This window comes from Orcinus orca, chromosome 1, assembly GCF_937001465.1.
Source record: "Orcinus orca chromosome 1, mOrcOrc1.1, whole genome shotgun sequence".
Taxonomy (NCBI): domain Eukaryota; kingdom Metazoa; phylum Chordata; class Mammalia; order Artiodactyla; family Delphinidae; genus Orcinus; species Orcinus orca.
In genome coordinates, this window is record NC_064559.1 from 40,465,506 (window position 1) to 40,490,315 (window position 24,810).

A 24,810-nucleotide genomic window follows, 5' to 3' on the forward strand; every position below is an offset into this window, starting at 1 on the left:
ACAAGAGCTCATGCGGCACAAGCCCTCTCTGTGCTCCTGTCAGATCCTAGCTGGGCCTGTGTAGACAGTTAGTCTGAGCAGAAACGCACTTAAAAATTCCTTTGTTTCTTTATTTTTCAGCTGGAGCCATCTCTGGACTACTGACTCTAGAGAAGCCAAGATTACCGTTTCGTTTGAGAGGACAAATACGTTTTGTGAGGCCTGGTGGGCTAGGGAAGGCCGTGGGAGGTGAGAAGCACTTGGGCATGTTTGCTCTGCATAGAGAACTTCTGTAATAGGACTCTGGGCAGAAGCAGGAATAATAACCAGGCCGGTGGGTGGTACCAAGGTGGGTTGATGCAGTTAGCCACACTCCTTGCTGTGGTGTACAAACACTGGGCCAAGGTCGTGATGGAGAGAGGAGATAGTGTGAATGGCTCACACAAGTCGCCTCTCCATGGGGCTAATAGAAGGGCCATGGTCATTGTCATAGCCGTTGATTAAAGGAACAGCAGAATTTCCTCACTGATGGGCTTTTTTTTTTACTGCAGATAGTTCTTTGCTCTCCATTATTCCCACCCTCCTCCTCAACCCAGCCAGATAGAAAGAGGCCAGCTTCATACCCTGTTACAGTCATGCACAGCTCACATTACCCGAGCAAAAATAAAGCATGCACACTGCCTTCAAGGCCTTTAGTAGGGAAGCTGCATGTAACGGTACGTACGCTATTAATGGCCTGATCTAACTGGGAACCTATGTGCCAGCAGCTCCCAGATCTCTATCTCTGGGCCAAACCTCTCTCCTTAGCCCCAGCCCCGTATGTCAATTCTCTACTCACATCTCTTGGATAGCTCAAACTCAACATACTTAATCCAAACTCACGATCTGCCTCTTAGCAGGGCCCCCACCCCCGCTTCCACACCCAACCCACCTCCATCAAACCAGCCCACCACTAGTCTCAAAACCTGAGCCCCAACCCTTTCTCAGACAATCCATCACCTGGTCCTATTCGTTCCACCTTGAAAATCTATCCAGGCCCTTCTCACTTCCCTCCATCTCCACTGCCATCGTCAGAGCCTACCAGGCTCTCACCCAGACAACGACACTACCCTCCTTTCAGGACTCTGCCTCATTCCACCTGCATCCTCTGGTTCAACCTCCACATGGGTGGCTGAGTTGGGTGACCACGTGCAGGATGGGTAGAAGAGGGAAAAGCAGGAAGTGGAGGTCAGATCAGGAGGCTCTCGCAATATTTCCACGATGGGGTCAGAATTGGGGTGTGGTAACGAGAACCAGCAGAGTGGGTGGACACTGCGTTCTTGTGGAGGTGACTCTACAGGCTTTCCAGGGAGGAGTGACACAGGAAGGGAAGGGAGGGGAAAGGCCAGCGACTGAGGTAAGGGCTTGGTATCTGGGGGTATCGTGGTGCTATTAAGAGAATTAAGAAAATCAGGAGGGAGAGTGGCTTTGCAGGTTCGGCTCAACCCTGCTGACCCTGAGATGGTGAAGAACAGTTTCATACAGTGCCTGTTGCCCCATGCATGTGTCTTATGTGAGGGGATAATAGTCACTTGGATGATGAGCTACTTGGGGCCAGGACCCCATCTCCTATGACTTGGAATCCCTGACCTCTGAATGTCACTTCTTCTTCTCAAAATGAGAAAATAAGAGGCCTTTCCCTGCCTCTTCTACCCAGCTTCATACATTGTATCATTGCAGCCCAGGCCACCTAGACCCACTTGTCCTACAAACTGGCATTCCTTGTCTGTGAGCTACCCATATTTGCTGGTTGTTTTGTTTAAATGTCTTCTAAGCCCACTAAATGAGGTCTTCCCAAGCAGGCAGGACCCCTGACTCTGCCCCTTCTGGCTGCTTAAGATCCATGGTACATCCAGATGGATAAATGTCCCCGTACCCAAATTATACAGAGCCTTCTTCAACACCCACATCAAACATGGCGTTGTATATGACTAAATCCCTGCTTCCCCGGTAATTCTAATGCCAGACCTCTGAGAAGCTCCCTGCCATCAACACGGTGTCCTCACAGGCCTGCTCTCGTAGCCACAAGAGCTATTTCTTCTGGAAAGTCATTTCTCATTCTCCAAACTCTTGTAGCCCTTTCTCCAGAGACTTTTTACAGCATTTATCACACCTACTTTGACCGAGAGTTAAATAACTCTCAATAATAACCACCAGATGATAAGCTCCTTGAGGGTGGCCTCAGAGTGATTCATCACCGCGATCCCCATGGCCTGGCCCCGCCCTGGAACTCAGAACTCCACACATTCATGTGATCAATGAAGAATAAAGGAAAGTACCGTCCACACAGACAGCTCTCCGTGTGGGTTTTAAAACCTGACTGATGCTTAGAGGTTTGGAAACAATGCTGTCAGGTAGAGACAAAATGATACTACAATGCAACTATAGTTCAGAGGAGCACATCGCGGGGCGGTTACGCAAGGTTCCTGTGTCACCCCTGCTGATAGCACCGATGGCTCGGTGTACGCACAGGGAAGGCAACAAAGCCCTCGGGGCCAGGGTCTTCTCCCCGCAGCCCGATCCACGGAGAGAAGGGCACCATGTGACTTCCTACGCATTGGGGTAGGACCAACTCCAAGACAAACACCAACGAGGTCCTGGAAAGAAGAAACACAGAGGAAGGCAGAGAGTAGATTGTTTGCAGCCGGAGGGTCAGGGAGCCACACCAGGCCTTCCGGAGCTGCTGTTTCCACCGTCTAGGAGTTCACGGTCAGGCCAGAGGGCTCCTGCTGCAGCACGGACACAGCCGAAGCCAGAGTAACAGATCTAACTGGCCCTTCTCACCGTGGGTTCCTGGGCCTTGAAGTGCTGCAGAGCCCTGTCACCACAGCTGCTGAGCTTAACAGTAGTGACACACAGGCCCCACTCCATTGCCCCTTCTCTTCACCCTAGAAGAGACAATCCCTTCTATTCCTAGTAACTTCAAGGAAGCCAGTTTGGGGCATCAGGGCTGGAGTGGGGTAGGGTGGGAGGGGCAGATGAGGAGTTTTAGAAAAACTGCTTCCCCCGTGCTTCTATCCACGTCAGCAGAAGCCAGCCCTGCCTTGGATGTAGGAGATCAGGAAGGAGGGGTCTTCTTCCCTGAAGCAGTTTCTTCCACAACTAACAAAGGGTCAGGGCCCTGCCTGGTTTCAGAGGCTGGGATCCGGATGCCGCTGGGACAGGCCCCAGGTGAGAGGCTATGACCCTCGAGGGTCTTTGACCTCACAGCCAACCACCCCGGCACCGTCTTCAGCTCTGAGCAAAGCACAGGCCCAAAACCTGGCTGAGGAGGGAGCGAGAATCTCTCCTTCACAACGCAGTGAAGCTGCCGGGGAAACACCGAAGGCCCAGACTCATTTAGGAAGAGGAGAGTGAGAGAGAGCAGTGAGAAAGAAAGGCAAAAAGCCAGAAGGAAGGAATGCAACACTTGGGGACACAACAGGTTATGAGTGTGGTCATTCCCACAGGCAGGAGGAGGGGGCCACGGTGGGTGAGGAATACAAGTGTGGATAAGCCTGGACCCCAGGACCTGAGACCTTGCAGCAAAGTCCTAGGGCCCCAAATAAGAAAAGCAAATGGGTAGTGATTTCAGAAGAGCATAGATCTAAGCACTTAGACCTCCCAACCTCAGGCAGTTGGAGGACAGAGGCGAGCCTTCCCTTTTCCAACCACTGCCACCTCTCAGCCAGTGCTGAGGGCTGGCCTCCCCAAGGGTGCTGGGCACCTTCCAAGGTGCACATATGGGTGGCCCAGAGGGGTGGGGGGCCCTGGGGAGACTGTGACGAACAGACCCTTTGGAAACATCAACCACGAGCACAGGAACCAGTTTGGGCCTCACCAGGAGGGGCAAGATCCACACGTGGTGAGGGGCTGGGGGTTGAGTCTTAGGATCGGACCGATTGTTCCTTTAGCAAAATAATCCCATAAAGACAGAGCGTTTCTTCAGTTTTGCCCTAGAGGAGCTCAAGCAAAGGGCACTGCAGGAAAAATAACAAATAATGATGCTGCTGTGCTGTTGACCACGGTGTCTCTCCACCCCTGCGTGACCCCTGGGCCCTTGCACACGGTGGCGGGGGGGAGGAGGAGGGATGCCGAGAGGGAAGTTTTGGCTTCAGGAGCCGTGCTCACCCATCATCACTGCCAGCCAGCCGGCTGTTCCCCACTGTTGCTGCCCGGCCGCCCACAGACCCTCCATATGGCTGCAAGTAGCTTTTGGGCATTGTGAAAATGTCGCAGCTACCTGGCTGGCTGGGAAGGAAGCCCCACAGCAAGTAGGAGTGCAGAGGCACGCTCTGTCCCCAGCCCCAGGCGGGGACATGGCCAAGAAGTGCCCAGCTCTTTAATATTTTTGGAATCCCTCCATCTCCTTCCTTCCACATTATCACTGCCTTAGCTCACATCACCCACATTTCTCCACTGAAATAATACAAAAACATCCTGTCATTTCTGCCTCTGGTCTTGTTGCCCTCCAATCCATTCTCCAGTGGTAAAATTCCCCAATGAACATCTTTGGACAGTCCGTCCTGCCCTCAGTCTAAAGTGCAAGTTCTTTAGCACTTAAGGCCCTTTAAAATTAACCCTCACTGGGTTTCCCTGGTGGCACAGTGATTGGGAGTCCGCCTGCCGATGTAGGGGATGCGGGTTCGTGCCCAGGTCCGGGAAGATCCTACATGCCGCGGAGCGGCTGGGCCCGTGAGCCATGGCCGCTGAGCCTGCGCGTCCGGAGCTGTGCGCCGCAACGGGAGAGGCCACAACAGTGAGAGGCCCGCGTACCGCAAAAAAAAAAAATTAACCCCTACTTTCTCCTGGAGCTTTGATGCTTGCTAGTTGCTCTCTTTCCCACTACATTTCCACTATATGAACTCATTTCATTCTCTTCAAATACTCTCTCTTCTTTGGATGGCCTCCATGTCCTCCCATCTCTCTTTTTTTTTTTCACCCAGCTGAGTCTAGTTGGCCTTCAGGTCACAGTAAACATCCATTGTTCCTTCGGCCCTAAGACTGGTTTAGGTAATCTCTACCCATGTCTTCTTTTAGAACTCTAATCATAGGACTTCTCGCCCGCATTTAAATGATCCCCCTTCTACTGTCATCTCTTTGCAACTTTATTTACTGTTTTATTTATTCTCAGCCTCTAGCTGCTCAACCTTTTGATTGAGCAATCAAATGAATAAAATATCCTTGTCAATCACAGGCAGTAAATCGGCAATCTCTCCGGGAAGACTCAGGAAGGGCTGAGAGCACTACAGGACGATGGCAAGCCTCCGGAAGCACAATTAGGCAAAAGCATTTGTCTTTCCTTGAATAGCTCAGCGATATTCCCACCACCCACTCTAAGCACAGACGGTAGCTGCAGTATATATTTCATTACAGCAGCAAATAGCAAAAATTGTCATTGATATGCAGGCTGAGAGTAAAGAAAGGTCTATTTGGTTACCTGGAAATACCTAAGTATTTGTGTCTTTCACACAGCAGGCATTCAATAGTAGTTCAGAAAAAGTGGAATGCCATAACGAAGAGATTAAGGCCCTGTTTACCTCCTGTTTAGAGTAACATACGCAAGTCAACCCTTGAGGTTTTTCCCACTGAAGTTCTCTCTGGAAAGTTCTGAACTAAGTTACAGAGTAAATCTCAAATTTACCCCAAGTATCTGCCTCTCTCAGGAAGGGAGAGATGGGGGTTACTTTCCTGTCTCCAGGTGGTAAATCACAGAGGCACGGAAAAGGAGAACTGCTCCTTGGGGGCAGACATTGAAGTGGGCCCATCACCAACGCTTGTCTCTCCTCATCTCCACCCCTAAGAGGGAGACAGCCAGCCAAGATGCCCAGCCTGAGGACCTTGAGCTGCAGTCAGCATGGAAAGGCATGTAGCCCTTCAGTAGATCTCTTGTTCTGTGATCGCTTTACTTACCTGGAAACATGCACCTATAAGCGCAACTCACGGCCTCTAAGGAACCTGGGAATGTATCAGGCAGCCGCAAAGCCATGTCAAGTACTTTTCTCTCACTAATATGCATAATTTAGGTCATTAAGTTATGAATGTGAGAACATGCAACTGGAGGTCATTTAAATAATGAGATAATTGCTTTGCAAAAAGCCTGATTAAAGGGGGAAAGTAGCAGCTGAGTAAGTCCTGCAAAGTGGTGACCTCGCAGAAGCCTCCACGCCGTACAAGACGGCATCCTTCTCAGGCTCTGTCCCCGCTGGTCCCAGGACCCTCTCTCCTCAGGCCTCCCGTCTCCCCATCCCCACCATGCAAGGGCTCCATCTTTACTGGACTCAAAGCTGGGGAGGGAGGGTTGATAAACTCAGTGGAAAATATGGAGAAATTTCTCTTTGGGGCACTGTTATTTATCTCAAAGGCCAATGGTATGAATAAGTGAATAACGCCTGCCATTTCACAACAAGAGGAGAAGGCTCTGGGGGCAGGGTGCATGGGGGCAGGCCACCTTCTCTCAGTTCATGGGCCTCTGTACCCTTTTTGAAAGTGACCTGGGGTCAGACAACTTTTTGCTCACTAGGCAATACCCACATCTCTACCTGGGTTGGGGACACAGAGGAGGAGGAAGAGGAATAATAACAGTGATTAATAACTCCAGCCCTATTTATTTGGTACTGACTCTGTGTCAAGCCCCCTCTCAGGGATTTCACAGACATTACATCTACACCTCACAACCACCCTGCCAAGTAGACATTATCATCTCCATTTTGCAGATGAGGAAACTGAAGCTCAGAAGATAACCCTTGGCTTTGGGAACTTCCCAGAGCCACACGGAGAGTGAGCAGCTAAGGCAACGCAAGGAGAAGAACATCTCTATTGCCCGTTTTCGTCAGAGGGTCTCCATCACTTTGCCCTCCCTCACGACTCCCCACACCTTCAGCCCCTTAGAGAGGCAGAAGCAGGGGCGAAGAGTCAGCACAGAGGGAAGAAAGAGCCACACCCTGAAAGCTGCCTGTACCGCCAGGGTCTGGCACAGGGTAGGTCTGAGCACCTGCAGCTGGAGTCTGTGAATCCCAGCTCCTCCACTTCCCAGCTGATTTGAGGCAAACGACTTACCACCTTTCTGTGCCTCTATTTTCATACCTGTAAAATGGGAATGATGATAATAGTCCCATCTCATAGCATTGTGAGGTTTAAATGAGTTATTAGGAGCTAAGAAACACTGGTCTATAGTAAGTGTTCAGTAAAGCTGAACAGCTCTTAATATCATCGTCAGCAATGTCATTATCCTGACTGTTCCAAACATAGAAAAGCTCCGGTACGGAGCTTCCAGACACAGAGCACTGGAGGCTTGTGGTCACTTGTCCTCCCTTATATTGACCATGGTACAAGTGGCCAACACAGACCCCTCCCCAGAGCAGAGCACTGGTCCTCCTCTACGGTCAATCGGTCTTCAGTTCCGGACATGTGGCCCTGAGGCCAGTGAACTCAGACCACTGCTAATAATAAACAGTTCACACTGAGATTTTCGAGCAAGGGAGCTCTTTGTGAGGCTCACGACTTTCATCTCAGTGAAAAAAGAACAAGGTGGAACTGGTCCAGCCGCTCCTTGGTCTCAGTGGGGCTCCCAAAGGGGCAGCTGTGGGGTGCCCAGGGGACACCTGGGAACACTTCGATGTAAGCTCTGGTTCTTCCACTCAGTAGCTGTGTCACGGGATAAAGTCGGTAAGCCACTCCGAGACTCACTTTCTCAACTGTGTTACTACGAGGATTAAGTGGCATAATGTATACAATACACTCTGTTTACTGCAAAGCAGTGTATCAGTGTGGGGAACTAGAATTCCTATTTTCATTCTCCCTGAATCAAATCCACTAACTCCAGTGTAGGCATTTACTTCCCTCAAATCAAGGCTCACCTGCACACTCCTCTCAATTTCTGTCTGTCTCAGCTGGTTTCAGGGTCCCAGGGGTGCAGCTGGCTAAAGGGGCAATGCGGGCGAGAGAGGCACAGTCAGGTCTGAACTCCTGGAGACAGAAGTCCCTCCCAGGTGCTATTTCCAGCTGGGCCGGCTGTGGAAAGGTCAGCATGTGACCTCGTGCTAGTCCCCTCCCTGCCCCAGGCCTCCTGCTCAGCTTCTAAGCCTGGGGATTAGAAACAGCCAAGTCTCCAGGGCCAAGCTGACTGTGAGAAGCGGGTCTGTGACTGAATACGGGGCGGGGCGAGCAGCTGCCAGCTGTGGCTGCCAGAGCATCGTGGCAGACCCGGTGCCAGGGGACCCGATGACAAGATGCTGCTGGGTCAGACAGCCCTGTTCAACACCACGCGCCCCCTCCCAGACTCAGGTAACGCTCGGGAGCCTCCCCTGGAGAGCAATGCTGATTGTCATTCCACCCTGTGACCATCTCGGTTCCAGCTTGCAGCAGTATCCCAGAAAAATTAAGATAGTTTCAGAGCCATTTCCCATGTCTCCTTTTACCAATGGGAAAAAGAGACATTCAGTGGGTGAAATTCACAAAGCAGTGTTTCCAAGTATCCTATCCATGATAAAGCTGTGAATTTATGAGCTGTGTCTTGCTATCAATTCAGCACTTTGGGCACATTCACTCTGATTCTCTGAGAGATTTAGGAAGCTTCCCTGTAAGTTTCAGAAGTAGTCGGAGGAGGGAGTGTTACCAGAGTATGTACTGCTATTACACAATAGAACGTGAAGGAATAATTAAATGGCTCAGAACACCCTCAAATTGATGACATGTCGATCAAATTCATGGATGACTTGAGGCAAAGGAGGTAATAACCATAATAACTATAATCTACAAATAACGGGTAGATTAAAGATCACCATCCTTAAACATGGCAAAAGCACAAGCAGCAGAAGAAAAAAATCAGAAAAACTGGACTTCATGAAATTAAAAACTTTGTGCCAAGGACGCCGTCAAGAAGATGCAAAGGCAATCCACAGAATGAAAGAAAATATTTGCAAATCATATATCTGACAATCAAATAATCAAAAATAAATCTAAACTTGTAATTTGGTCAAAGCTGCACCCAAGCACACAGGGGCACAAAGGCTGGAATTTACATGCAAGGCTCCAGGAGCCACTCAGATGCGAGCGGTGTGGGGAACTAACGGTGCTTTCCAGGGTTAAGACCTCCAGGTAGTCAGGGAACAAAGGCCCTCCTATAGCGTCAAGAAGTTGTACCCCAGTGGGGAAGGGTTCACCCTACTGGTGCTCATGGAGTTGGGTCCAAAAAGCCAATTGTAAAAGCAAAGAATGGTAGAAATGTGGTTTCTCCATACACAGATGTTTGCCAAGCACAAGGAACTTGGGATAAGGTGAGATTCTGTGAGACAGCAGGAGAGCGAGAGAGAGAGGGCAGCATACACGGTGTCTTCTATCCCAAACTAAGAGCATCCAAGTCAGGGTTTAAGAAAAGAAACCGGAATTAAAAGAAAAAAATTTTTAAAGCAAGACAAATGAAAGTGTTCTATCACTGGCAACATAAATGTGATCCTGTTCTGTCTTGGTGCCAGAGTTTAGCACAGGTGGGAGGAGGGCGTTTCACTCGCACTGGAGCAAAGTCCAGAGCTCCTGCATGTCACTGCTGGTGACATGGAATGAGTAACATCTGCGCTTTGGCAGAGAAAAAGATCCACAGCTCAGCAGGGTGGAGGTCGTAACTGGGGAACCATGTCGTAAGTGACAGGGGGGACCAAGGAAGGAAAATGGATGCCACGTACCAGGTGGAAGCAGAAGGCGTCTACAGTCACTCCTGAGTGATCATGAGACATCATTCATACCTCTTAAACCATGAGCTAGGTTCTAATGACCTTGCTGAAAAGGGACAGAAAAAGAAATTGTTGTTTTGTTCCTACTACAGTGACGCTGTCTCATGACTATATCCCCAGATTTGTGCAGCCAAGGAAAATGGGGAGACATACTTGGGTAAATGTCAGATCATGGACTTGGCCCCAAAAAGTCAACTAGAAAAGCAGAAGATGGTAGAAACATAGTTTACAGTAGAACCTATGGAATAACTTAGGATTTCTAGCTGGCGCCAGTGAATTTTAATTAACAGTATCATGTAGTAGTCAAAACTACAAATTTGAAATAAGAGCAGGCTAAAGAGATGTTGAGATGCGGTGAGGCGTGATGGAAAGTGCTCAAACCTTGGAGGATTGGGGGTTTTGGAGACTTAAGTCCTTTTCTTGCTCTGCCACTAACTAGTTGAGTCACCTCCTCTCTCTGGGCCTCACCTTTTCAGCTGCATGATGATGCTGTTAGAACAGATGGTCTCTAAGACCCCTTCTAGTTCTGATGCTCTTTCAATCTATAAATGTGGTTTCACATGAGGAAAGCAATGGTCCCGCTCAGTTCTGCTCTAGTCAAACTATAGGCAGACAACCGAGTTTGTGTCCTCATAAGAGAGGACACACAAAAAATCATTATCTAGATGGAGAAAGTTCTCACAACCACAGAGAAGTTGGTTTTATCCGTCTCGAAGAGGTGAAGCCTCAAGGCAGACATAATAGTTCTCCAATGTTTGAAGCACTGTTGTGTAAAAGAAAAGCTAGATTTCTCCCACGAAGTCCCAGGAGCAAAGAGCCAAGTACAAGGGGTGAAATCCGTATGGAGGGAATTTTAGCTTTTTATATAAGAGGTAAGTTCTCACCCTTGAGCTTATCTGCAAGTGGAATGGCCCCATCCTGGGGGCATTCAAACTTCAGGCAAGAGATTCAAGGATCTAACTGGTAGGTGACCTTGACGACACCTGAGGTCCTTCTCAATTCCAAAATTCTGTAAGTACCCACGAGATAACTGGAGATCTGGTTAATTATCACAGAAGAAGGATGACTGATTATCCACATGTCTTCACCGTTTCTAAGTGGTTGGCACACAGTAGGGGGTTAATAAATATTTGTGGAAGGGAGGGAGGGAGGGACGGAGAGAAGCAAAGACCAAAGGCCCAGATCACACATTCCACCGTGTGCTCAGAAATCTGCCTCCCGTCTATGCGTTAAGATGCTGAGTTCCAGCCAGGCCTCCAGTGTCTGCCTGTGAGCTCAGCTCAGTGTAATTAAACACCTGAGTTTCCCAGGAGGGATGGAATCAAAAAGACTGCCAGAGGAGAACCTGTGGCTTCTGCTTCTTCCCTGCCTTTCCGCTTGCTTTGTAGCAAGGTCAGGCCTGACAGGTAGTCCCGTGGCCCGAGAGCTCCCCTTGCTTTGTGCTGTCTCTCAGAGCTGCAGTCAGCCTGCTGTTCTCCGTTAAGCTGTGCATTTGTGCCTTGCTTTGCAGGGACCCTTTAGGGTTTCTGCTGTTTCTCCAATGGGTGCATTCTGTTTGCTTCATCCCTAACCCGGGGAGCTCGGAGAAGGGGGCCTGGCCCTCAGTTCTGCAGTTATGTTTAGGAAGAGGGGCCCCCTCCCCTGTTCTAGCTTTGCCACCCCCATTCCAGCCCAGCCCAGCCCTTCTTCCCATCCCTAAGGAGGAACAAAGGGTCACCCTGCTGCACAGGGTTAGTGCTACAAGCAGGGCACTGCAGCTCTACAGAACCCACTGGCAGTTTTTCACAGATTTGATTTTCTTTCTCAGCCTCCTGCTCTGATTTTGCTCTTCCTACCAAGACCTCTCTCCTTGCCAAGCTTTCTTGCGGTGACAGTGGGTTTTTATCACCATGTAGCTATGATTCAGAGCCAGACCTCTAGCTGACAAGAACTAAAATTATTCTCTCTCACACAAGCACAGAGGACCACAATGGGGAAAAGTGAAAGTGGAAACATTTTTCAAGTTTGCAAAGTCACTATCAGGTGAGGATTTATGGAGTGAGCCCCGACAGCTCCTCGTTTTGCAGCATCCTCACCAGAAGATTTCTGTCTTGATGTCTAGTTCCACCAACAAACCATTGTCAAGCTCTTCCGTATGCAAAGCATTGTGCTGCCCTAATTCCATTACCGCCTTTGAACACAACACCTCCTCCTCCTCTAAAACCCCAGCCAATGTCCCTGGCTGAACTGTCAAGCAAAACATGCAGACTAAAGGTGCTGGGAGAACGGCCTCACCATCAACCAACCCGCCATCTACGGCTCCAGGCTGAGCACCAGACGGAAACGTTCTGAAAGGGAAGACCCTTCACTTTCATTTATGCCAGTGAATGTGCATCATCCCCATTTTACAAATGAAGAAACGGGCTGAGGAATGAAGTACCTTGTTCACTTTACTATTAAGTTGTGGAACCAAGGATTCGTACCCATGCTTATCTCTTTTGGTCCCATGGACTGTCTGTCATAATGATTTCAGAAATTAAAATTATGTTCCTGACCTAATGTCTTTTGCACGTGCAGCTTGACAGGTTTTGATGGCAGTGAAGATTAGCTTTCAGAAACCATCCTCCTTATCTAGTCTCCTCTCTGGTAGCATCAATTCAAAAGGGAGCTGTCCAGGAAAAGGGGGCGGTCTTGGAGACAAGCTGACCAATACCGTGGCTGCGGCACCTTTAGTCTGAGTGATAGAATGCAGAAATCACTGGTGGTATCCTCCAAGTAAAAAGATAAAATCTGCAAGCCAGTGATGTTTTTTCTAAAGGACAGACTAAAAGATTGAGATCTGGTGTTCAAATACTTCAGCAGCTTAGCCTTACTGCTACTTGTTGCAATCCCTGTCTCTTGGCATGTGATGGACTGTCGGAGGTGGTGACCAAGCAACAGCCTCCTGCAGGAAGGAATCTAAGAGGCTGACGAGCCAGGAGGCACACAGCGGGCGCTCAGCCCCTCTCAGATCGGCATGCCTCTCTTTCCACTGTCCTACTTGGCAGGAAGTGCTGCTTTCCCTGCAGCCTTCTGCTCCACGGCCATGGTCATGGGTGGCAGTGCAGACTGGTGGACAGACAATGAGCTTGGGATTAGAAATCTAGGTTTCAATTCTGACTCTACCAGTCATAATAAGGTTGACCCAGGGGAAGATCATTGAACTCTTCGAGCCTCAGTTCCCTCCCCTGTAATACTGGAATAATAACACCTGTGACACAGCAGTGTCAGGAGACTTCATGAAGAATATGTATAACGTGTCCTACACATAGCATATGCTCACTAACATCACTATTAGTGCTATGCTTGCCTCTCCACCTGTACGTCACACAAATCCTACCCATTATTCACTGGCTGAGTAAACTCTCCTTAATGCCACTCTTACCACCACTTTATAGAAATGATCACAGTCTCCCAGAAGTCTGAAAGCACAAACTGGCTCCACTTATGCCACGAACATTCACTGCTTTCCAGCTTCACATGGTCTCTCCTGTTCGCATTAGTATTTCCCAAACTAGATCGCAAGCAAACCGAGGAAGGGATGATGTCTTATTTTAACTCCTTTACCGCATTCATTCAATATTTACTGAGCCCACTGTGGACCAGGTAATGGCCCACACAGCCCCCGACCCCAGGCAGCTGAAGTCTGACCGGGGAGACATCTGCAAAAAAGATGCAATGAGAAAAATCTTGGGAAGGGCCGGGCACAGAGCTCTTCCCGAATAAATGGGGTCTATACTCCCTGACCCCGCTCCTTGACCCCTGACTGTGTGAGGGGCCCCTGCACATGTTTCCATAACAACCTGTCCTTTCCTTAGTAGAGACTCATCTCACGTCACAGCCATTTCTTATTTACTGATCTGGTCCCCCGCAGCAGACCATAAGCACCATGAGGGCAGGGCTTACATCTCTCTCATTCAACGCTCCATCCTCAGTACTCATGATGCCTGGCACACGGCAGACACTCAAGAAATGTTTGTTAACCAAATAAAGAGGTACTCAGACTCGATTGACTGAGGTTCTGGGGAATTGGCAGGTAAATCTAATGTATGTCTTCTTAGGGACCATACTTATTCATGTATATTTTAGAAAACATTTCCCTGGTGGGCTTTCCTCCCCTCACCAATTTTACTGTTTTGTTTTTTTTTTTTCCCCCGGTACGCAGGCCTCTCACTGTTGTGGCCTCTCCCGTTGCAGAGCACAGGCTCCGGACGCGCAGGCTCAGCGGCCATGGTTCACGGGCCCAGCCGCTCTGCGGCATGTGGGATCTTCCCGGACCAGGGCACGAACCCGTGTCCCCTGCATCAGCAGGCGGACTTTCAACCACTGTGCCACCAGGGAAGCCCTCCCCTCACCAATTTTAAAGAAGGAAAGGAACATGATTTTCTCTGTATGATTTTGCCCCAGCTGTCTGTAGCTGTCAGCCTAGCATTTGAGAGCCACAATAAAGGCTGGATAAAAAGCAGCTGAAGAGGTGTGAAACTTGATTAGTCAAGTTCCTTGCTGAAAATAGAGGTAAACCACTCTCCATCCACCTTCACCTCTTCTCATCAAGCTCTGAGGACATCCCACAAAGGAGCCAGGTGCCACAGTCTACTGGCATAACTTGTGATCCATGGCTACCAGCACCAACTGCTACCATGGTGATCTGGAAGTGCAGGGAAAGCACTGAGCTGGGAGTGATGACACGGGCTTGAGCCCAGCTTTGCTTCTAACTAGCTGTGCGACCTTTGGCAAGTTCCTCCACAATTTCCTTATCCAAAAAAAACAGAATACTACCTGTCCCATGGAGTATTGAGAAATTCAAAGGAGACAATAGACAGAAACAAAAGACTTGACTACAGCAACATCTCCACAGGATAGCTCCCACTTGGATGAAAATTACATTTGAAAAGGGAAAGAGGATTTTGCAAATGACATGGGTATCCAAAAGGTCAGAGACAATACCCCTCATCCAGTTGGCTTCCCACTGTCAGAATTTCCTAACATCTAAGACTATTGTTATAAACGCTTCTGCCCAGTGCAGTAACCCAGCTACGAACAAGTAATCCAGTGTCTTCCCACAACACACAGTCAGATATTTTTGTCACCATAATTGTCATTTACAATAACAGACAAGGCTTCCAGGGAAAGCACATCCTCTCTGCAATCCTTCCACAGCCCCCTTCTCTAACTCTTTTCCCTGCCCCCAACAACACACACACTGAAGAGAACACTTTCCCCTACCCAACATTCCAACATAAATCAGCAAGGGAAGCAACAAAGTGCAACTCTGAGGTCAGATAAGACTGGGTTCAAAACCCAGTTCAGCCACCTCTTACACTGTGACCTCAGATAAGTGACTTTGTGTTTCTGAACCTCAGTTTTCTTACCTGCAAAACAGGAATAATAAAGCCCATGTGTGAGGTTGTTGAGTAGAGTTCCCAGCATGGCATCGGCATATCTTGGTGCTCAGCGCATGACTGTTTCTAGTCCCTTCTCTCCTCCAGGGAGAGGCACTATCACTCCATGTGGTACCATTTCCTACCCAGTGAAAATCCTGCCAGTCAGGATTGGAAAGTGATGCTTCCCGACCACACAAATGACTTTCTCCTCCTTTAAGAGCTTCCCCTAACTTGCTCTGCGGTCAGGCCAATTTTTTTTTTTTTTTAGAGAAGCTTTGTATCTAGGGAACCTCACAACCAGATATACACATTTTAATGGCCTGTACATTAAACACTGCAAGGCACCTGATATTTTATGCAAGTTCAAATCTGTGTAAAGTAGAGCATACCCAAAGGACTAACAAATGACTGAGAAGCATCATACTTTGATGAGTCCTAGAAATGTAGTACAAGAGAGGGAATGGGGGTGTGGGGTGCGGCCAGGGAGAGAACTACCATTGTTTGAACACCCCATGTGTGAAGCACTGTGCTAGGTACATGGCATCATTTCATTCTTTCAGCCTGCAAATATGATCAGGGAGGGGCTGGCATCTCCATTTTCAGCAGAGGAAACGGCCAAGGTTCAAAGCATTAACCAAGAGTAGAGTTCTATGCAACTAGAGATGATCATACTGAGTGAAGTGAGTCAGAAAGAGAAAGACAAATCTCATATGCTATCACTTATGTGTGGAATCTCAAATATGACACAAATGAACCTATCTACAAAACAGAGACAAATTCAGACACAGAGAACAGACTTGTGGTTGCTAAGGGGGGAGAGGGGGAGGGAGAGGAATGGACTGGGAGTTTAGAGTTGGTAGATGCAAACTATCACATATAGAGTGGATAAACAACAAGGTCCTAATGTTTAGCCCAGGGAACTATATTGAATATCCTGTGATAAACCATAATGGAAGAGAAAATAGAAAAAGAATGTATATATGTGTATAACTGAGTCACTTTGCTATACAGCAGAGACTGTTACATTGTAAATCAACTATACTTCAATTAAAATTTTTTTTTTTTTTTTTTTTTACAAAGTAGAGTTCTAAAGAACTGGCCAGTTCTAAAGCCTGTGCTCTTCCCCACACTCCATCAGTATGTGTCCAGGCACAAAGGAGAAGTGGAAGGGCAGGGAGACCCACAGGTCCTGCCCTCTGGGAGCCTAGAGTTTCACAGGAGCCAGTCAGAAATACACTTGAGGGCTTCCCTGGCGGTGCAGTGGTTGAGAGTCCGCCTGCCAATGCAGGGGACACGGGTTCGTGCCCCGGTCTGGGAAGATCCCACATGCCGTGGAGCGGCTGGGCCCGTGAACCATAGCCGCTGAGCCTGCGCGTCCGGAGCCTGTGCTCCGCAACGGGAGACGCCACAACAGAGAGAGGCCCGCGTACCGCAAAAAAAAAAAAAAAAAAAAAGAAATACACTTGAGACAAGAAAGGTAACTATGAAGTCACAAGAATATTTACAGAGCAGTGTGACTCTAACTGCAAGTAAGTAAGCCCAAAGCAGGGTCTTTCAACCCTAAAAGTATGGAGACAATGAAGGGCTGAGAACCAGGAGGGAGTAACCAGAGACGGTCTTCTGGAGGAAAGGCGGCAGGGCTACAGAGGACAGAAAGTAGCCTGAGGTTGTGTTAAAGATGGGGAGACCCACCTGAAATGCGGAATGGCAGACAGAACTTTTTAAAAAATCAGGTTCTAAAGAAAAATAAGCTGATTTGCTGGCTAGGAAGAAAACTCTAAGAATAAATGAGAAATGAATAGTTATTTCTGCCATAGTGTTCTGGACACCGCCCCATTTCCCAAAATAAACATAAACCCAAAATGAAATTAAACAGCATTCCCATGCTCCTGAGAAGGGAGCAGCAATCTTTTTTTTTTCTGAGAACAGGAAGGAAAAAAATTAACGGAGCTGAGCAAGAAATAATCGCTATTAACAATAAAATCACAACACCTGAATGTAGCTTTTCAACTTTCCAAAGAGCTATCCTACGTCATTATCTCATTTAGTTCTCACTTCAACTAGGTGAGATGGTCAGGAGAGCTTCTTACCCCTAATCCACAGGAAATGAAAGGGTACAACCTAAAGCAGAGAGCAGATCTAGGACTTGAACCCAAATCTCTCAACTAACAATTCAGGGATGAAGCTCCAACAGGGCCTGCCTGTCATGGAGAGCTAATGTTTGCTGGTATCAACTGAGAGGAGATGAGGAGAGGGAGAAAAGCTGAGGTAGACACACACTGCTGGTCATCCCTCACTAACTGTTCTCCTTGTCTATATTACTGTATTCCTACCTGGATACATGACCACCCAGAAGACTACATTTCCCAGCCTCCTTTGCAGCTAGGTGTGTGGCCAGGTTACCAAGCGCCAGCCAATGTGATATGAACAAAGGCAATATGCACAACTTCCTAGTCTTGTTCTCAAAAGGAAAGAGTTCAGCCAGGCTTCCCCTTCCCCTTCTTTCTGTTTTCTGGAAAAAGAATATATGGCCAAAGCTGGAACGGCCATATGGGATCCCAATATGGAAGTCATGTATTTAAGACAGCAGGGAAACCTGGTCTCTGAGGACTGCAGAGCAGCCAGACCAGCCCCAAGCTTTTAGGAAACATAAACCCTGTTGATGCTACTATTACTGTGTCTCTGTCCAGTAACAGAACCTGTACCCTAACTAATAAAGATGTTTTGCCAGTGTCACTGAATACCACTTCTAAAACTCCAGAACCTTCTCAACTGTTTGGATTCAACAAGACCATACATATTTATTAAGAGTCTGTTATGTGTTTGAAGTCTCCTAAGAGTAACTTTACAGCCTCCAGGGAGGTGTACCCAGTCATTTTGGGAAAAACAGTATATTGGCACAGAATGCAAAAAGGCATATTCAGCAAAGGTGAATGAAAAGAAATAAGAATGGTTAAACAAAATCCTGAAGGAGGCAGGGAAAAGCTTGCAAATAATAATCTAAGCTGAAAGGGGGCCACAAAGCATACTGCATGGGGGTCAGGTGGTAGGGTCAAAGGTGCGGAGTGCAGGTTACTAGTGTCCCTTCCCTCCAAGAAAGGAGGTGATATAAGGAAACCCTAGGGCTGAGCCCAGTTACTCTCTTAGAGCTCCCAGCCCCCCACCCGGGGGAGGGAGTAGGGGAACTTGACTGAAGCACAAATCAGGATGAGATCCGGCCCAGCAGAAGAATTAGGAGGGGCTGCTGTGGACTAAATAGATACTCACAAGGGTTCCTTCAGCACTGACATTCTGCTCTGGATTTAAGGAGCTCAGATGGGGGAGGAAAAAAAAATTCAAAGAGACAGGTGTTGTGCAGTGCTAGGGGGTGGAGAGTGTCTGCCATTATCAGAGAGAAAGGAAACAAATGTGGCTTAATTTAATGACAGGATGACAGCAATGACATTATGAGGAGAGAACAGGAAAAGCACAAAGACCATATTAAGAAAATGGGAACTGTCACTTCACCATCAAATTCTCCCTGGAGAGTATCCCCCAGACAGGGTCATGTCCTTAACCTGAGAAGGATACCCCCAGATAAAGGGACTCTCCCCCACCCCCAGCAATCCCTCTTGGAGGAGGTCCCTCAAAGGCCCCGGCAAGGCTCAGGCCACAGGGGAGGCTCCACCTCCAGGCCTTAGTCACTGGCTGGTGGGCAGTAGGGCCCCGACCACCACTAGACCACTGACTCCTGGCAGTGACACCCACAGGTCCAGTCTCCGACCCTCAGAGTCCATCAAGGGAGGCACTCAGTATGTGCCTGCTGAGTGGGGGCATCCTCTCCCAGGTGACACACTGAGGGCCAGAGTGGCCCTCTGTTTCTCTCAGCATCACCAACACACAGGCGGACCAGATGTGCAAAAGAGGGAATCTACCCATCACACCTCAGGGTGAGCCCTTGCTGGAGATCACCAAAGACCCACGCGAGGACGGCAGGAGGGTCAGGGCAGGGCTGACTTGCCCCCGACCCAGGTCAAGACCCCAGAGTGGAAGTCAGACATACAACCAGGCATTTGGAGACACCATAGATCATCTACACCCAGAGATGATCACAAATGCTCATTTTAGCCAAGTCTTCACCTCTTCCTACTGCAGTTTTTTTTTTAAATCAGAAATGAGAAAGGTGGGCAAGCTTGAAAATATTTAGTTTTCCAGTTTCCTGGCATCCTCTGGGGAATTAGCCAAGTTATAATAAGATATTCAGTAACAGAGCACAGAGAGGAGAAGCAACAGAGGCTTCTGGATAATCTATAATATGGTTAATACAGGGCAACAGAATAGTCAAGAAATACTATTACTAATGCATGTAAAATTCGATGCAAAGAGGAGAAAATCACAATGTTACCAGTACTTCAAAGTCCATTGGCTTTGTGTCTCTCTACTCTCCTTGAGGAATGCTGGCCTGACTGCCGGAGGGACGGGGAGGGAGAGGCACTGACCCCTTGGGATAAATGCAGGCTGCGGTCAGTGCTCTCTGTTGTCCGAGATCCTACTTCTGGGGTTATCCAATCCCGGGAACCATGCAGTAAGGATGCAAGCGTGCACATGTGCATACAGGCAAAGTAAGATAAAAGAGAACCCCATAAGTCTAATAAGACATCAGCAGCTGTCCTGAACAAAGGTTCGGAATGTGAGTTTACAAGGATGATTACCACCACATTACACAGAATGAAATAACTGTTGTTAGCACCAGAATTTGTCCGATGTCACGCGAAAAGGGGAAGAGCTGTAACTGTGACAGGTGGCTGAAAAAATGGTTGGCTTCTGAAGCACCTGGTCCCCTGAGTCTGTACCGTAATCTTGTTCTTAAAACAACAATAGGCAAGAGTACAAACACTTTCCACTGCAGAAACTGCCAGTTTGTTCAAATTTATGGAGAGAATTTTCAAAGTGTGAGTGTGCCAGTGAGGGCAGGCTGCTGAAGTCTGTGTTCTCAGCCCACGCCACCACAGGTGGGCACCGTGGGGAGAGCAGGGCTTGTGATTCAGGGAGTTCTGAACACAAATCCTGTCCGCCCTGCTTACCAGCCCTGTATTCTGGGGAAAGCAGTTAACTTCTCTGAGCTTCCATTTCCTTGTAAGATGGACTTAATAATCTCTAAAGGCATAGAGTTGTTGCGAACAGTAGTTGTACGTAGAGTACTTATCACAGCACCTGGCAAATAGTAAGTGATCAGGAAATGGGGTGACTATTAAGCTGACTTGCCTACCTAAATATCATACTTCGCTGCATAATGCAGAGGTGACTGCCTGCGTATTACACTTTTTTTTAAAAAAGAAATGGAAACATCACAAAGCTCTGAGAAGGTGGGGAGAGAAAAGAGGTGATGATTATTGTTTGGGTTTTCCTTAGAGACTACAGCCAGGAAATTACGCTCTCCAGAGGAGAATGGTTTTGGAAAAACAGCTTATCCTCATATGCCACCAGAGCTGTTTTCTTTCTTTTCTTTTCTTCCAGGTAAAAAGCTGCAAGGAAGTCTCCTCATATTTGAAAGTCTTTGGGGAGCTCATGAAATGGAGCCCATTTCCTAACTGACCACCCATAGCAAATTTTCTGTAGTGCATATAATGAAGTATTTCGACTGACAGGGCGTCGCATCTTGCCCTCTAAGAGACAGAAATTGTGCACGGTGCATCTGGTTGTTTACTGCTGCCCCAAGGCTCACAAAATGCTGCAAGCACAGCCTAGAAAACTGGAGACGTTAAGGCTGAAATAGTTCTAGAAAAGCAAAGGTCTTAAATCCTTTTACATGACATGAGAAAGCGCCTCAAGTTCTAATTAAGCTAAAGTAATTAGCCACCCACAGATACTTAACGCTGCTTCCCATGGTCAGGCAATCATCTCTATTAAAACCCATTTTAAAGAAAGGAGCAGACCCCAAAGCTCCACTGGCACACACTTCCCACAAATCAATTATGCCTTAGACACACTGCGTAAACACTCAGAGGCAAGCTCCGGGCCTGGAAGAGGGGGCTTTTAGCAAAAGATGGCATCAGACCTGACGAGGTAATTGCAAAACAGGAGGCGCCAAGCAGCAAAGGGACACTTGGTGGTAACAAAATCCACTTGCAGAAGGGGACACTGGGTCGCAGATGGGTTGGACAAAGCAAAACCAACTGAAGCCTCAGTTTCCCTGGCCTTAGAATTCCCTGGTTGGCGTAACAAGGCATCAACACCACCCTGAAGGAGCACATCAAGCAGAAGGGTTTCTGCCTGCGTGTGACCAGACTACCGTCCAAACTGATGCTGCACAGGACTGTCCTCTCCCACGTCACAATGTGGCATGGAAGCACCAACAAGGTGCGTGTAGCAGGTTCACAGTGAGTCAATCCACTCAAGTTCATGTGCTTTCCCCAGTCCAGTTAGGTCTAGTCAGTACTTCCTAAGTCTCCCTTTAGTGAGGGGAGTTCATTGTTGTTTCCAGCCCAAGGCTGTTTCCAGACTTGGCAACAGCAACAGCGACACAATGGTCAATGGTTAAGTGTTTGAAAATTAAGTACAGCCATCCCTCCGTCCACAGGGAATTGGTTCCAGGACGAATAGGTTTGCAGATACCAAAACCCACGGATATTTAAGTCCCTCATATAAAATGGCATAGTATTTGCATATAAGCTATACACATCGTCCCATATACTTTAAATGACCTCTAGATTACTTTTAATACCTAATGCAATGTAAATGCTATGTAAATAGTTGTAAATACAATGTAAATCCTATGCAAACAGTTGCCGGCATGCCAAAAATTCAAGTTTTTGGAACTTTCTGGAATTTTCTTTCTAATATTTTCAATCCCTGGTTGGTTACATCGAGGATGCAGAATCCATGCATACAGAGGACCAACTGTACCTTCCTCAAGAACTAGGGTTGTTTGTTTTTCAGTCAAGTTAATCCAAAAACCCATTACTTCTCAACTGAACAGAGACTTTTTTCTTTCCTGTAGATTTTTTTTTCTTTTGGATTTAGAAAATTTCTCAATCATCAAGCAGACATCAAAAATGCTGATCTAGATAAGCACTGTCCAACAGAAATAAGATTTAAAATTTTCCTAGGAGCCACATTAAAAAAAGCAAAAAGATATATGAAACTATTGTGTTAGAATATTTTATTTAACCCACTCTAACAAAAATATTACTGTATAATCAATACAAAAGATTATTAGTGAGATATTTCAGATTTTGTTTTCATACTTTCTTCTTCTAGTACCATATTGGACGGTGCAGATCTAGAGCTATCTTTAAATTGACATGGAAAGGCTTCCACAATTCACTGCTCTATGAACAAGGAGTTTACCAAGATGTATAGCATGATCTCATTTTAACTATAAAAATCTGTTTCTGTGTGTTCAGATATGGATAGACAATAATCTGTAACACCAAAAGGTAATAGCAGTTATCTCTAAGAAGTAGAATTATGTATGATTGGTCATTATTTTCTACTTTGTGCTCTTTTGTATTTTCTAAATTTCTTTGCAGTAAACATGTACTGCTTAAATTATCAGGAAAACTATAAAGCCAGCCTTTAAAAAAAAAATCTCTCCCTTATTTTAAGCTATACCACCCTGATCCTGCTGGCACTGTAGCCATTATCCTATTTCCAGCTAACAGAAAGGATGGACAAACATAACATCCCCTGCCCCTTGCGCCAGCCACTGGCATACTTACAACCAATCATCATGATGGCCACTGCAAAGATCTTCTCGATGTCTGTGGATGGGGCGATGTTCCCAAAGCCCACACTGGTGAGGCTGGTCATGGTGAAATACAACGAGGAGATGTACACGGAATTCTTGCTGGGACCCCCTTCCCATTTCCCTGAGCCGGACCCGTTAAACTGGTAAGGGGTGCCAATGTCCATTGCCAGCTGGTAGAGCCAGCTGTTGTTGCGGATGGTCTTCGTGTCCTCGTCAAAGATCTCATAGTCCCCGATGCTGTACCAGATGCAGGCCATCCAGTGAGCAGCCAGCCCAAACACACACACCAGCAGGACCAGCACGGCTGCTCCATATTCAATGTAGTGGTCCAGCTTCCGGGCCACTCGCCCCAGACGGAGCAGCCGGACAACCTTCAGAGAGCTGAACAGGCTGCTGATGCCCTGGAAGAAGAGGAGCACAGGGTCAGGGCCAAGAACAATGATACTAACAACTCCTTCCCTCCACTCACCAGGGCTGGTCTTTCAGCACAGGTATTCCCTGAGATGCAATAAAAGGCAACCTTAAAAACATTGTTTCAAAGTAAGCCATAATATGGAGAAATGCTCATGTATATTTGTATACTTATGCAAAATATAATTCGAAGTTTTTCCAAGGTATATGGAAGGGAGATTTCCATTAGCTTTTTTCGTTTTTTACTTCCTTTAAAAAGCAAATAAAAAAATAAGACAAATAAAATTGGAATTTTATTCTAATTATACTGTGTGTAAGTATACAAATACATATGAGCATTTTTCCATATCATTACTCATTTTAAAATAATATTAAGCCCTCCAGAAAGTAGGCATAGAGGGAACTTTCCTCAACATAATAAAGGCCATATATGACAAACACACAGCCACATCGTCCTCAATGGTGAAAAACTGAAACCATTTCCACTAAGGCCAGGAACAAGACAAGGTTGCCCACTCTCACCACTCTTATTCAACATAGTTTTGGAAGTTTTAGCCCCAGCAATCAGAGAAGAAAAAGAAATAAAAGGAATCCAAATTGGAAAAGAAGAAGTAAAGCTGTCACTGTTTGCAGATGACATGATACTATACATAGAGAATCCTAAAGATGCTACCAGAAAACTTCTAGAGCTAATCAATGAATTTGGTAAAGTAGCAGGATACAAAATTAATGCACAGAAATCTCTAGCATTCCTATACACTAATGATGAAAACTCGAAAGTGAAATTAAGGAAACACTCCCATTTACCATTGCAACAAAAAGAATAAAATATCTAGGAATAAACCTACCTAAGGAGACAAAAGACCTGTATGCAGAAAATTATAAGACACTGATGAAAGAAATTAAAGACGATACAAATAAATGGAGAGATATACCATGTTCTTGGATTGGAAAAATCAACATTGCGAAAATGACTCTATTACCCAAAGCAATCTACAGATTCAATGCAATCCCTATCAAACTACCACTGGCATTTTTCACAGAACTAGAACAAAAATATTTCACAATGTGTATGGAAACACAAAATACCCTGAATAGCCAAAGCAATCTTGAGAAAGAAAAACAGAGCTGAAGGAATCAGGCTCCCTGACTTCAGACTATACTACAAAGCCACAGTAATCAAGACAGTATGGTACTGGAACATAAACAGAAATATAGATCAATGAAACAGGATAGAAAGTCCAGAGATAAACCCTACGCACCTATGGTCACCTTATCTTTGATAAAGGAGGCAAGAATATACAGTGGAAAAAAGACAGCCTCTTCAATAAGTGGTGCTGGGAAAACTGGACAGCTACATGTAAAAGAATGAAATTAGAATACTCCCTAACACCACACATAAAAATAGACTCAAAATGGATTAAAGACCTAAATGTAAGGCCAGACACCATCAAACACTTAGAGGAAAACACAGGCAGAACATTCTATGACATAAATCACAGTAAGATCCTTTCTGACCCACCTCCTAGAGAAATGGAAA

The 24,810-nt window shown here is 46.8% G+C and overlaps 1 protein-coding gene across 3 annotated transcripts in view; it reads right to left on the reverse strand.

Moving 5' to 3' along the window:
* Nucleotides 1-24,810, reverse strand: part of KCNH1 (potassium voltage-gated channel subfamily H member 1) — a 421,689-nt gene that overhangs the window by 217,341 nt on the left and 179,538 nt on the right. For all 3 annotated transcript variants that reach the window (XR_007473256.1, XM_004275288.3, XM_004275287.3), the window contains exon 7: nt 22,831-23,260. Coding sequence is in view for 2 of the 3 variants with exons in the window: in XM_004275288.3 (XP_004275336.1) it covers nt 22,831-23,260 (430 nt within the window). In the remaining variant the exon portion in view is untranslated. The remainder of the gene's footprint in view (nt 1-22,830; nt 23,261-24,810) is intronic.